This window comes from Barbus barbus (assembly GCF_936440315.1).
Source record: "Barbus barbus genome assembly, chromosome: 44".
In the NCBI taxonomy this organism is placed as follows: Eukaryota; Metazoa; Chordata; class Actinopteri; order Cypriniformes; family Cyprinidae; genus Barbus; species Barbus barbus.
The window spans coordinates 16656486-16670264 of NC_136722.1; the positions used below are offsets into that span (position 1 = coordinate 16656486).

A 13779-nucleotide genomic window follows, 5' to 3' on the forward strand; every position below is an offset into this window, starting at 1 on the left:
CTCTTTTACGCTCTTTTATTTTTATTTTTTAAATTTTTTCCTGGTGTCTCTATCCCTCCAATTCTCCTATTCCCAACTCGTTTAATATCTGTCTGCGTCAGCTTTAGTGGTGCAGCTAAATGAACTTTGTAATACAGTATACAGTTGCATTGCTAAGTAGCTGTAACTTTATGGCTCCCTCTGAAGTAAACTAAACACCTGCTCAAGGTCAGAAACACTCACACAGACAGATGGTGTATCAATTTAAGTGTGGGCTCTAAGGGTACCGCTGGAGAGCCGGGTGCAAAGCACAGGCAGAGAACAAGAGCCATCCCAGCCTTCTGTGAAGTCTCTGTGATCCCACCTAGCGCTCACCTAGTTGAATTATGCATTATATTTAGTGGTGCTTGCTATGCCACGTATTACTACTGTTGTTATGGATTTGAACAAAACCTTAATCCTAATATTAAACTTCATGTGCTGTTAGTAAATGGTAAAATGGGTGAACAAAAGTTGCGGTCACACTTGTTTGGCAGGCATTTACGTGGGAATCCCCACAGTCAAAAGTGGGGGGAAAAAGTTGCTTGCAAAGATCAACTTGATGTTGGGCCTTTTTGGCTGCAAAAATTCACAGAAATGTTGCTAATGTGACTGCCCAAGTCAAAAGAGCCCATAATGTACCTGAAGGTGCAAATTAAGCAGCTACTCAGAACACCCTTAAACACCGAGAACAGAACATGTAGCAACACTTTGGCAGCGATTTTTGCACTGGCATGTACTTACAGTACATATTCTTCTACAAGTCTAGTCTATATCGTGATCCAGTTTTGTTAATGCAAAAATTAAAGGCACACCAGCAGCAAACCACACATAACAGATGTTTAATCCTGCTTAATTAGTTGTGTGTCTCTGTGTGTTTTGGGGTGACCTTGGCTATGTTGGTTAATGCCGACAGCTATTTTGTTATTACTCAGATCTGACCTCCTACTTCCCTCTGGGAGGCATGTTACACCTCATAAAGCCTGCTTCAGTTTCAAGGAGTGGAGCTTCCCGTGCTCTGAAATAGCCTCGTCCTTGTCCCTCTGAGGGCTTGGGTTTGGCTATGGGGTGTGTGTGTGTGTGTGCTGGGGGGCATGAATCCTGGTTTCTTGCTCGATTGCTGTTGACAGGCTGCAGTCTGTCCCTGTCTCTTTGAGGCCTCAGATTAGCGCCCCTTATTCCCCTGCCGAAACCCCCACCTGTCCGAGTCCCTCTCCCATAGAGGTCACCCTGCATGCCGGCACAGCGGCTGTGGGGTGTATGTTTAAGGCTGGACACCCTGAGTAAACAGTCACTGTTATCATGACACTTCATATATATACAGTCTCTCTGTCTACCTCTTACTGTCTGCAGTGGGTTTCTGGGACAGATTTGTCACCTTTCTTTTATCATTTTTGAGGCCACTTGCAAAGAGTTCTAAAATAAAGAGTTGACAGTAAATTGTCGAAATAAATGTTTTAATGTAAAGGAATATTCTTTTATAACTCAGAATTTGGTCATATTCCAAATTCTGGCAAAATTCTGGTTTTGAGAATTCCAAATATGACAGTTATATTCCAAATAAGGATTTAACATGACAAAAAAAAAAGGAATACAGGCAGTATTCCCTTTTTTTTTTTTTTTTTTTTTTCATGTTAAATCCTTATTTGAAATATACACTGATGGAATACAAATTTTTATCTGTGTTTTATTCTAAGTTTTATTCTATAATAATATGAATAAGCTACCTTTTTAAGATTTAGATTTTTAATTTTAAATGAATACTTGAAACAAATTTCTTAAATCGATCAAAAGTGACATTAAAGACAAATCTATTTCAAATAAATGCTGTTGTATGGGTTGTCCATGACATTTATTTGAAATAGATTTTTTTTGTTAGCACAAAGAGCATTTAATGCATCTAATAAAATGTACCACGGTATCTGCGAAAATATGAAACTGCACAACCGTTTTCAGCTGTGATTTAAGAAATGTTTGAATATTTTCTTAAGGATCAGTTATTTTAAATTGTAATGATATATCACAATATTACTGTTTTCTTTTTACCTTTTTTTTTTTTTGTATCAAATAAGTGCATAAGAGTCTAAACAATGTTTACCGACCCCAAACTTTGAATGGTATTGTAGTTCATTCGCTTAATTACTGGAAGATTTAATTCTTGTAAACATTTTTTTTACTTCAATATTGATTGTAATCAGAAAGTGGTATGTAAATACAGTCAGCTGGGAGCTGTGATTCAAACCTTTGTTTCCCAAATGAGCACCATGACTGACCACTAAGCCTTTTTTCCCTCCTTTTTTAGCCTCTGAGTCTATTTTTTCTTTTGCCTCTTATGTATATATTTTTTTTCTTCTTGCGCTACACAGTTACCTCCCTTTTGTCTGCCCTTCATTTTTTCCTTTCATCTCTCTCTTTTTCTCTGACAGCTGTGGTTTGCATGGGTCTCCCTCTGCAGCTGGACAACCCTCCCCTTCTCTCACTCTCTCTCTTTTTCTCGTCATGCAGTCCAGTGGCGGTTAAGACTATTAGGCCTTATAATGACTGGTGTGTGGGTTTGGAGCCTCATTTCAGTGCAGCTAATAGACCTCTTTGCTAATTATCCTCCATTTAGAAGCAAATCACAGAGGCTTTTTCTCTCCCCCTTTGGTAAATGTGGAATTACTGAATAGATTTGCTAATTAAATTCTTTGTGTTTTGCATGTGCGAGTCCTCATGTTCGTGTATTTGAGTTTACGCATGTCCGCTTTTTTTCCCCCCGTAGTATTTCTTGCTGATAAATGTATATTCGCCGATTTGAGTGGGTTTGTTTGACGTTCCAGTTTGACCGATTTGAAACTGATATTGTTCTCCACTTGCTGTGTTTAGTGTTTATTGTGTTTCCCGAGTGACATGCGGTCTTTTGTCTCCCGCAGATTTTGATGCACACCAAAGAAATGGTGCAGAGGGTGAGTCATGATTAGTGTACGTTACAGTAATAATTAAGCGACACTTGCCGTGTTTGTTATTTGTAAGCTGTGCGTGGGCTTGACGGTTTACGGTTCTCCCTCAGATGAATCTGGAGGTCATATACGGGGATACCGACTCCATCATGATCAACACCAACAGCACCAATCTGGATGAGGTCTTCAAACTGGGGAACAAGGTAAGGTTTTGGGGGGAAAGGGAGGGGGGGTTCTGCACGTCTCACAGAAAAATGCATTATTGGATTTTTAAAGCTTGAATGAGTCTGACATTAATGATTGAGACATCACTGACAGTCAGGAGAAAATTAAACCAGCCATTCAGCAATTTAATAAATGTGTGTCTGTGTGTGTGTAGGTGAAAAGCGAGGTGAATAAACTCTATAAGCTTCTGGAGATTGACATTGACGGTGTGTTTAAGTCCCTTCTGCTGCTGAAGAAGAAGAAATACGCAGCACTGATGGTTGAGCCTCAGGGAGATGGCAAATACACCACAAAACAAGAGCTCAAAGGCCTGGACATTGTGCGCAGAGACTGGTGTGACCTGGCCAAAGAGTGTGGCAAGTCAGTGGACTGAACTACAGATTATTAGCCCTATTTGTCCTTTATAAAGACAGTAATGTAGTAGTAATCTTTCTTGATCTTCTTGAAGCTCCTGACACCAAGACAAATTCCTTGTGTGTGCAAACACACATGGCAACAAAGCTCTTTCTGATACTGATTCTGTATATAGTCTTTTGTAATACTGTTGTGATTTATATGATCCTTTTCCCTTTCATCTAGTTATGTGATTGGTCAGATTCTGTCAGACCAGAACCGTGACACCATCGTAGAGAACATTCAGAAACATCTGATTGAGGTTGGAGAGAAGGTGGCCAATGGCAGTATTCCACTCAATATGTTTGAGATACACAAGGTAAAGGAATGAAACAGACTTTTCACAGATTGGTTTGGCTATGAATAAGGAAAATATCTACGTTACTAGTTAAAAGATTGGAAAACCTTAACCGCTCATAATGAAAAAAACAAATGGTGTTGTGGTAATTATGTAGTGACTGAAATCGCTTAAATACTATTCAGAAGTTTGGGGTCTTAAAAAAAAAAAAATAAAAAAAAAAAAAAAAGTTAAAGGGGTCCTATTATGCTTTTTGAATTTTAGTCAGTGTGTAGTGTGTATGTTTGGGCATAAAAAGATCTACAACGTTACAAATGTCAAAGTCCAAAGGCTCGTTTGGACTACAGCGTTGATTTCTGGTGTTTGTGAGATCACAAAGTGGCCCATTAGAAAATCATTAAAATAAATCCCGCCTATGGAAATTTGAATGGTTGGGGGGTGGGGAGAATTCGTGGTTGAGCACTGCACTTTTCAAAACCGAAACCCTGGGCTGTTTTTTTTTTATATATAACTGTATTTCTGCATGAAACCGACTGTCTTCAGAAAATTATGGATGTCATTTTCATTTCATCTTGCATGTAATGTGCAGCATTTGTGAGAGGAGCACTGTTTTGTGTGCAGCGTTACCGGGGAAACCTCGCTCTCTCCCACTCCAACAGCGCCACCTGTTGGCATATATATGCCGCCACAAATAGTGCAAGTCTGTGGGACTATGGTATAAATAAATTAAACTGTATAACAGTTTCACTGCAATTCATGATATAATGTTAGAATTAAAGAACAATAAACATAATGCATATTACCGTTGTACTTATCTGTACATAGTAAATGCTGTTGTTGATATCCTATCTAAAACGTGATTTTTAGCTATAAAAAAAAACCCAACAATAACGTTACCACTTTAATATGTCTTGTAATATCCGTGCGTGCAAAGGTTCTACGCGGTCCTCTTGTTCAATATTCTCGGGGTCTGAATTGATATGGCAAAATTGTCGAACTTGCTGCTTTGGCAAGGGGCAGGGCAATACTGAATCACCGCCTAAGCTGTTTACCAACCACCAACGCACTGGGACAGCTAACCAATCACAACACATTTAGTTTTTCGGAAGGTGGGCCGCCTTCAAACCCAGAACTAATCGAGCCGTTTGTGCCAGGCTGGGGAGAAAGGTATTGTAATAATGTGAAATTGTGTGAAAAATTATGCAATTTTCGAGCCACCAAGCAAGAGAGCATGTTCTAGTACACCCCCTAAACAAAATCAAGACTTTGTAAAAGAGCATAATAGGACCCCTTTAAAAACAATAATATAGTGAAATATTACACTTGAAAATAGCTTTATATTATAAAATGTAATTTATTAATGTGATGGCAAAGCTGAGTTTTCAGCAGCCATTGCTTTATTCTTGAGTGTCACATGATCCTTTAGAAATCCTTCTAATATACTATTATTATTATTATTATCAGTGCTGAAAAATGGTTGTTCCTTAATTTTTTTTAAATTATAATTTTTTTTCAGGATTCTATGAATATGAATCTTAAATGAGCAGCTTTTATTTGAAGCAAAAATAATGTATTACTCTGACTTCATAAAGACTTCTATTATTTCAAAAAATTAATGTTTCATATGTTTATTTATTTAGTCAGTTGTGTAAAGATGGGCACAAAACTTATTTAAAATGAGAATTCAAACCATTTCAATTTCAATAACTTATTTTTTTTTAAGGTCATGGGAACAATTTCATGGCTGTCTCATGAAGTGAGTTCAAGGGTATAAGTTTTTTTTTTTGTTTGTTTTTTTTTTTCAGTCCCTAACAAAGGATCCTCAGGACTACCCTGACAAGAAGAGTCTCCCCCATGTCCATGTTGCTCTCTGGATCAATTCCCAGGGTGGGAAGAAGGTTAAAGCGGGTGACACTGTTTCTTATGTCATCTGTCAGGTGAGTGACCAGTGTATTTGTACTTCTGACTCTAAAATTTGGCAGTAAACCCACACTAACCTTCCCCCGCTGCCTGTGCTTTCCTCTGTTAGGATGGTTCAAACCTGGCAGCCAGTCAGAGGGCGTATGCCCTGGAACAGCTACTGAAACATCCAGGACTCAGCCTGGACACACAGTACTACCTGTCCCAGCAGGTGCACCCTGTGGTGGGCCGAATCTGTGAGCCTATCGAAGGCATTGATGCAGTGCTTATTGCTACATGGCTTGGTGAGACAGTCCGTCTGGATCAGTATTGATTATATTTTGCCAGAAAGGACATCTGAATTAGGATCAGTTTCCCTTTTTTGCTCATTTCATTTTCATTTAATTTTGCTCATGATGAGGAGCATATATTAAAGTGTAGATATTGAATTTTGTTTGTAATCTCTGGACGTATTTTAACTGCCGTTGTGAAAATTAATGAAGCTTTTTAGTTATTTAATTTAATTTTATGTATGTAGGTATTTGTTTTTATTCATAAAAAAAACATTAATTCTGAACTGATGTAAGTTGTGAAGTTGTAACTGATGTTAATTTTAACTGATGTAAGTTGTTTACAAATCATTAATTGAATTTTTTTTCTAATTTTTTTTTATTTTTTATTTTTTTTTTAAGATTAAGGTTATATGTTTATTTGGTTTGTAAACATGTTAATTTCAGAGCATTAAAAATATCAAGTGTATATATATTGTTTTCTTTTCCCTAGCAGCTGAGATCCCATTTACCCCCCAGATGGAAATTCAGTTTCTTTAAAAAGTGCATGAACCCTTGCCATTCTGTCTCCTTGACAACAGACCCTGGTTGTTTGGTATCCTGCCGTTGGGTCCAAAACTCAGACACTAATTCAATCTCCCCACCGTGTCACCAGAACCAAGTAGCTGGTTTCCTTAATTACTTAACGGTTAGCAACACATTTACGCCACATTTGCTTCCAGAATATTCTGATCAACAACTTCTCAAGTTGTCATGTAAAACAGTCTCACAAAACATTCTGTGTCCAATCCTAACTACAGTTCATACACCACCCTGTTCTCTTGACCGGAGGTGTGTGTGTGTGTGTGTGTGTGACATGCCGCATGTGTACCTGTAGATGGCAGCAGCACTCGGGCGTCAGTGGGTTTGGATCCTCAGAGACGGCGGTTAATCCCCGAAGTCTTATAGTCAACACTTACTTATGTGCTCATTTATTCACTTAGCCAAATTACCCAGGGGGACGTAGGCTGTTTTTCCGTGCTCTAGTAGTGTTCGGTGTCACCTGGGGGGATTAAATGGAGATTCAGCTGCTGTCTCTTAATGATTTGATGATCTCAGCTGCCTGGGAAAAATCGGATAGCTGCGCTTTCTCTACCCCTCCTCTTTCCTCTTATTATGTTTCCAGTTTATTCTTATCGTTCGCTAGTCTCCCTCCTCTTGCCTCCTGTAGCCATGCCACCTTCTCTTTCTTTCTGTCCCTCTATCCTCTTTCAGCTTTTCCCATCTTTCCATCTCTGGCCATAAATGCATCCATGGGGAAGTCTGAGCCTGTACGGTATTATTGCCAACACACCGGAAGTATATTTCAACCTACAGTGTCACAAACTTGCACTGCTGACTTTTTTGTGTTTATTTACATAGCTGTTTCCTTTGCTATTTTGATGCTAAATATGGAGCTTGTGGTTTGAGTGTTTTTTTTTTTAAGAGATTCACAACTTGAACTTTTCTTTACCTACTTGTCCAGGGCTCGATCCAAGTCACTTCCGAGCTCAACAGCTGCAGCAACGTGAAGACGAAGTGGACAATTTTCTGGGTGCTCCGGCCCAGCTTACTGACGAAGAGCGCTACCGTGATTGCGAGAGGTTTACTTTCACTTGCCCTGACTGTGGTACTGAAAACATCTACAACAACGTGTTTGAAGGGGCGGTGAGTTATCAGCCCCTCATATTCACATCCATTAGCAGACCTGATCTTATCGGTCAGCAAAATGCCAAGCAGTCCATCCCGATTCATGCATTTCTCACCGTTCAATTGCGTCCTACCTTAACTTCCTGTTAAATATTGTGTAATGACAGGTAACAATAAATTTAAGCGACACAGGTGATTACTTCCTCTGCTTCAGGCTTTTACCGGCCTATTAATTTCAGAGCCATACACTTTATTTATAGAGGCAGGGGGGAGAGAGGTTTTGCCGGGGTATATTCCTGGAGCTTTTCAGTACACAGGATGTCCGTCATACTCTAGGCCGAGGTCAGCGGGGGCTAGAGGAGCGTGTGTAATCTGCCTCTAATTAAGGGTCCGCACACACGCACATGCTCATGCACAGCTTTCTCTTGTCCAAGACTCATAAAAAGTGACATTGACCCCCCTCCACTGGGCTGATCTCTGTCCTCCTAGCTCTTTAGATATTTTGCACGCTCCAGGCCAGGGAAGGCTTGGAATTCTGGGAAAAACTGGTTGGCATTTATACGCATTATAACTTAGAAATGCGTTAAAAGTCCTAATGGACTTTAATCAGGGTAAACACCATATTTAAACTGACGTGAAGGAAAACAAGGCTATGAATGTAGTACAGACCAATCAATAGACTGTAACTGTTTTTTGTTTGGTTTTGTTTTGCACATGTTTTTAGGAAACATGGGTTTTCGTGTGTGTGATTGCTGCTGGGTTGATTCTGGAACCGATGGCACTGACCCGCAATACCCAACTAAACATCTTTGTTGTTTATTTCATGCCAAAAATTACTTTTCAATTAGGTTCAGTCCCCCCTTTTCCCAATTTCTATTGTCATGAAGAGTAACTCCAGTACGGATCTTAGATTAATCATCCCGATCTCACGGCAATTCATACATTTTTGACAAGGTGGCTAATTCGTACAAATTCGTAATACCTCACTTGTGAGAATTCATACAATTTGTGAAAAATCTTACATATTTTAAGGGTGGCAAATTCGTAGGAATTCGTACAAAAGCACCACACCTAATCCCACACCTAAACTTAACCGTCACAGAAATCGTACGAGTGAAGTTGTACGAATTAGCCACCTCGTAAAATACGTACGAATTGGCCGTGAAATAGCATTGGATTAATTGCTTTCTACTTCACTGAAAACGCACACATTTTAACTAACTTTAAAAAAAAAAAATTATTACAGTATTTTAACATTTCTCTGTTCGGTTTGATTGGATCATATCCGGTGGTTCAGTGTCCAAATATGTCATCTAGGCTGATTCAGTAAGAAAGTGAGTTGTCTGATTCACCAGGCAGTTCAACTGAATCATTAAGAAATCACAACTGAGTCGTTTGTTCACAAATTGGGCAGCCCTGCGTGCTCACTTAAAAAATATTTAACCATAGTGCTGCAGATTTATCTGTGAAACAGGGGCACTTCTGAATAGCAGCACAGGAATCATTGAAGCCATTGAACAGACTATACTTAGCCTATATCTTTCACTGCCTTGTTTTCATATTCAGTAAGGCGTCTACCCCGACTAAGTTCTATTGGTGTTTTTACAAATATACATATCCAGTGTACACTGTAAAGCATGTGGTACCACGTGTATGTTATGTTGATGAATAAACAAGCTTGTTACATGTACTCCCGATAAGGTATCTAATAATTAGGAGTACAGGGTTATAGCGGAGCTCTGGTTAAAGGGAGTGCGCTGATGAAAGGAAGGCTTGAAAGAACAGCCTTGACTCAGTCACTGCAGATCGTTCTCTTATCAGAGCCGGCCGTGGAGAGAGGGAGGAGGACAGCAGGAATGCAAACAGACGATACTAGACAGTATTTGCATAGACACATGGTTCCCCTTAAAGTGGCGCTCAGTGAGAGTTGTAAAGATCATAAAAACGCTAATGGCTTGCAGCGACTACCAGAGAGTGAACTGAGCAGCGCTTCACCACCGCCGTACCATAAAAGCAAGAGTGATGTGTTTGTGTGAGACGGTGAGCTTGAGCAAGTGTGCTGACGCATTAGCCGCACACACGCACAGCTTATTTGAGTATGAGTTCAAGTTTATTTGTATAGCGCTTTTTACGATACAAATCGTTGCAAAGCAGCTCTACAGGAAATTAAGTTTCCACAATATATTTATATATTGCAGAACCTTAATATATTAACTTATGGCAAAATTTGGTAATTCTGTATGTTGTCTGAGCTTTGGCATCCTCTGAGGTCCTCTAAGGGGTTGGCATCATCTTTTCTCAGGTGTTCGGTCATCTCAGATCAGTTAAGGGTCGGATCCAGACTGAAGCTTCTGTAATTCCTAGTTACCACGGGATGTTAATCCTGTGACAGAAACAGAGAAACAAATAGAGACATAATTAGCGTAGCTGCTGTTCAATCTAAGCAAAAATGATTTGTTCAACCCAGGCTAAAGAATAATAATAATGTACATTTGATCAGATATAACTGCAGTACAAGATTATAAGATGCATTATGTGAATGCTTGGCTAAAGTGATGTGTCTTTAATCTAGATTTAAACAGAGAGAGTGTATCTGAACCCCGAACGTTATCAGGAAGGCTATTCCAGAGGTTGGGAGCCAAATGTGAAAAAGCTCTACCTCCTTTAGTGGACTTTGCCATCCTAGGTACTACCAAAAGTCCAGAGTTTTGCGACCTTAGGGAGCGGATTGGATTGTAGCGTGGTAGAAGATCAGTTAGGTACGCAGGCGCTAAACCATTTAAAGCCTTATAGGCAAGTAATAATATTTTGTAAATGATACGGAACTTAATAGGTAGCCAGTACAGAGACTGTAAAATTGGGGTAATATGATCATATTTTCTTGACCTGGTAAAAACTCTAGCCGCTGCATTTTGGACTACCTGTAGCTTGTTTATTGAAGATGCAGGACAACCAGCTAGCAGTGCATTACAATAGTCCAGTCTAGAGGTCATGAATGCATGAACTAGCTTTTCTACATCAGAAACAGGAAGCATGTTTCGAAGCTTGGCAATGTTTCTAAGATGGAAGAATGCTGTTTTTGGTACATGGGAAATATGATTTTCAAAGGACAAGTTGCGGTCTAATATAACACCCAGATTTTTGACTTTAGAGGATGTAACAGTACATCCGTCTAGTTGCAAATTGTAATCCAAGAGATTCTGTGTACTATTGGTCCAATAAGTAATATCTCTGTCTTATCTGAATTTAATAGGAGGACATCATTGGTCATCCAGTCTTTTACATTTTTTACACAATCTATTAGCTTAGTTTAGAAGTTTCATCTGGTCTTGTTGAGATATATAGTTGAGTATCATCAGCATAACAATGAAAACTAATCCCGTATTTTCTAATAATATTACCAAGGGGCAACATGTATATTGAAAATAGCAGAGGACCTAGGACAGATCCTTGTGGTACTCCATACTTTACTGGTGATAATTGAGATGACTGCCCATTTAAATGAACAAAGTGGTAGCGATCGGACAGGTAGGATCTAAACCATCTTAAAGCCTGCCCTTGAATACCAGTATAGTTTTGTAATCGATCTATGAGTGTGTCATGGTCTATAGTGTCGAACGCAGCGCTATGATCAAGTAATACTAGCAATGAGGTGCAGCCTTGGTCTGAAGCAAGAAGCAAGTCATTTGTAATTTTAACAAGTGCAGTTTCTGTGCTATGGTGAGGCCTGAAACCTGACTGAAATTCTTCATAGAGATCATTTTTTTGCGAGTAGGAACACAATTGAGCAGACAACTTTTTCTAAAATTTTAGACATAAACGGAAGATTTGAAATGGGTCTGTAATTTGCCAGTTCATTACAATCTAGTTGTGGTTTCTTAATAAAAGGCTTAATAACCGCCAGCTTGAATGGTTTTGGGACGTGACCTAAAGATAATGATGAGTTAATTATATTGAGAAGCGGTTCTTCTGCTACAGGTAACAACTCTTTCAGTAGTTTAGTGGGTACAGGATCTAATAAACTTGTTGGTTTAGATGCACTGATAAGTTTATTTAGCTCTTCCTGTCCTATAGTTGTAAAGCACTGCAGTTTTTCTTTGGATGCGATGAATGAAGCTGAAATACTAGACGCAGTAGAATCTACATTTGATATTGTATTTATGATGTTATCTATTTTATCTGTAAAGAAATTGATAAAGTCATTACTATTAAACTGTGAGGGAATATTTAGATCGGGTGGCGTTTGTTTATTTGTTAACTGTACTAAATAAGAACCTTGGATTGTTTTGGTTATTATCTATGAGTTTGCGGATATGCTCAGCCCTGGCAGCTTTTAGAGCCTGTCTATAGCTGGACATACTGTTTTTCCACGCAATTCTAAAAACCTCTAAGTTAGTTTTTCTCCATTTGCGCTCAAGATTACGAGTTTCTTTCTTGAGAGAATGGGTATAACTGTTGTACCATGGCGCAGTACGTTTTTCTCTAACCTTTTTCAATTTGAGGGGGGCAACAGCTTCTAATGTATTAGAGGAGAACGTGCCCATGTTGCTAGTCATTTCGTCTAGTTCATGTGTATTTATTTGTGAATCTGTCTTTGGTGGCTGGAACAATAGTTCTGCCCGGACGATAACACGGAGCCATATAACTAATATCAGTAATACGCAGCATGCACGATACAAGGAAATGATCAGTAACATCATCACTTTGAGGTATGATATCTGTATCGGTAAGATCAATTCCATGCGATATAATTAAATCTAGCGTATGATTAAAACGATGAGTGGGCCCGGTGACGTTTTGCTTGACTCCAAAAGAGTTTATTAGGTCAGTAAACGCAAGTCCTAACGCATCATTTGTATTATCAACGTGAATGTTAAAATCTCAGACAATTAGCAGTTTATCAACATTAACCAATAGATCTGAAAGGAAATCTACAAATTCTTTTAAGAAATCTGTATATGGCCCTGGCGGTCTATACACAGTAGCCAGAGCAAGAGATAGGAAAGATTTCTTCTGCATATCTAACAGTGTAACATTAAGCAGAAGTATTTTGAATGCGTTAAACCTCCTGTATCCTGTTTTCTGAGTAACATTGAGAATATCACTATATATTGTTGCAACACCGCCGCCATGATCAGTCTGACGGGGCTCATGTTTATAACAGTAGCTCGGTGGAGTAGACTCATTTAGACTAAAATATTCATTTGGTTTCAGTTAGGCAGAGTACATCAAAATTATTATCTGTGATCATTTCATTTACAATAACTGCTTTGGGTGCGAGTGATCTAATGTTTAGGAGCCCAAGCTTTAAAAATTGTTTTTGTTCATTTATTTTGCGTTTTTCTGGTTTAATCGCGATCAGATTTTTTCTAGATCCTGCATTAAATTTATATTTTGACCTCGCTATTCGGGGGAACAGACACAGTCTGTATAGATTGGACGGTGCAAGTACTTCTATCTTTTAAGTGGGTAGAACAAAAGTCATCATAGTAGTTATTTGAGAATTGGCTTACTAGTCAGATGGAGCGTAGCATCCTGGAGATGTCCGACAGGAGTTCTGCTCCGACTCTGCTTGGGTGCAGGCCATCAGCACGGAAAAGCCTAGGACGCCAGAAAAGATTCCAATTATTAACAAAGAGCAGTTTCTGTTCTTTACACCATGACAATAACCATTCGTTTAAAGGTCCCATGGCATGAAAATTTCACTTTATGAGGTTTTTTTAACATTTAATACGAGTTCCCTTAGCCTGACTATGGTCCCCCAGTGGCTAGAAATGGCGATAGGTGTAAACCGAGCCCTGGGTATCCTGCTTCGCCTTTGAGAAAATGAAAGCTCAGATGGCCCAATCTGGAATCTTCCCTTTATGTCGTCATACGGGGAAAGGTTACCTCCCCTTTCTCTGCTTTGCCCGCCCATGAGAAAATGAGCTACGACCGTGCGAGGCGAGCGAGAGACATCATGGCTTGCAAACGAGCGAAGCATTGTTTTTTGGCACTTCAGATCTGTTCTACTCTATGAACTGTCACATACTGTAATACAACTGAATGC

General features: G+C 39.2%; 1 protein-coding gene across 1 annotated transcript in view; it reads left to right on the forward strand.

Moving 5' to 3' along the window:
• LOC306863446 (DNA polymerase alpha catalytic subunit-like) overlaps positions 1 to 13779 on the forward strand; it is a 69275-nt gene that overhangs the window by 22660 nt on the left and 32836 nt on the right. Inside the window, exons 27-33 of the mRNA XM_079406783.1 lie at positions 2931 to 2963; positions 3068 to 3160; positions 3337 to 3542; positions 3762 to 3894; positions 5679 to 5810; positions 5903 to 6077; positions 7567 to 7748. Of these exons, the coding sequence (XP_079262909.1) occupies positions 2931 to 2963; positions 3068 to 3160; positions 3337 to 3542; positions 3762 to 3894; positions 5679 to 5810; positions 5903 to 6077; positions 7567 to 7748 (954 nt within the window). The remainder of the gene's footprint in view (positions 1 to 2930; positions 2964 to 3067; positions 3161 to 3336; positions 3543 to 3761; positions 3895 to 5678; positions 5811 to 5902; positions 6078 to 7566; positions 7749 to 13779) is intronic.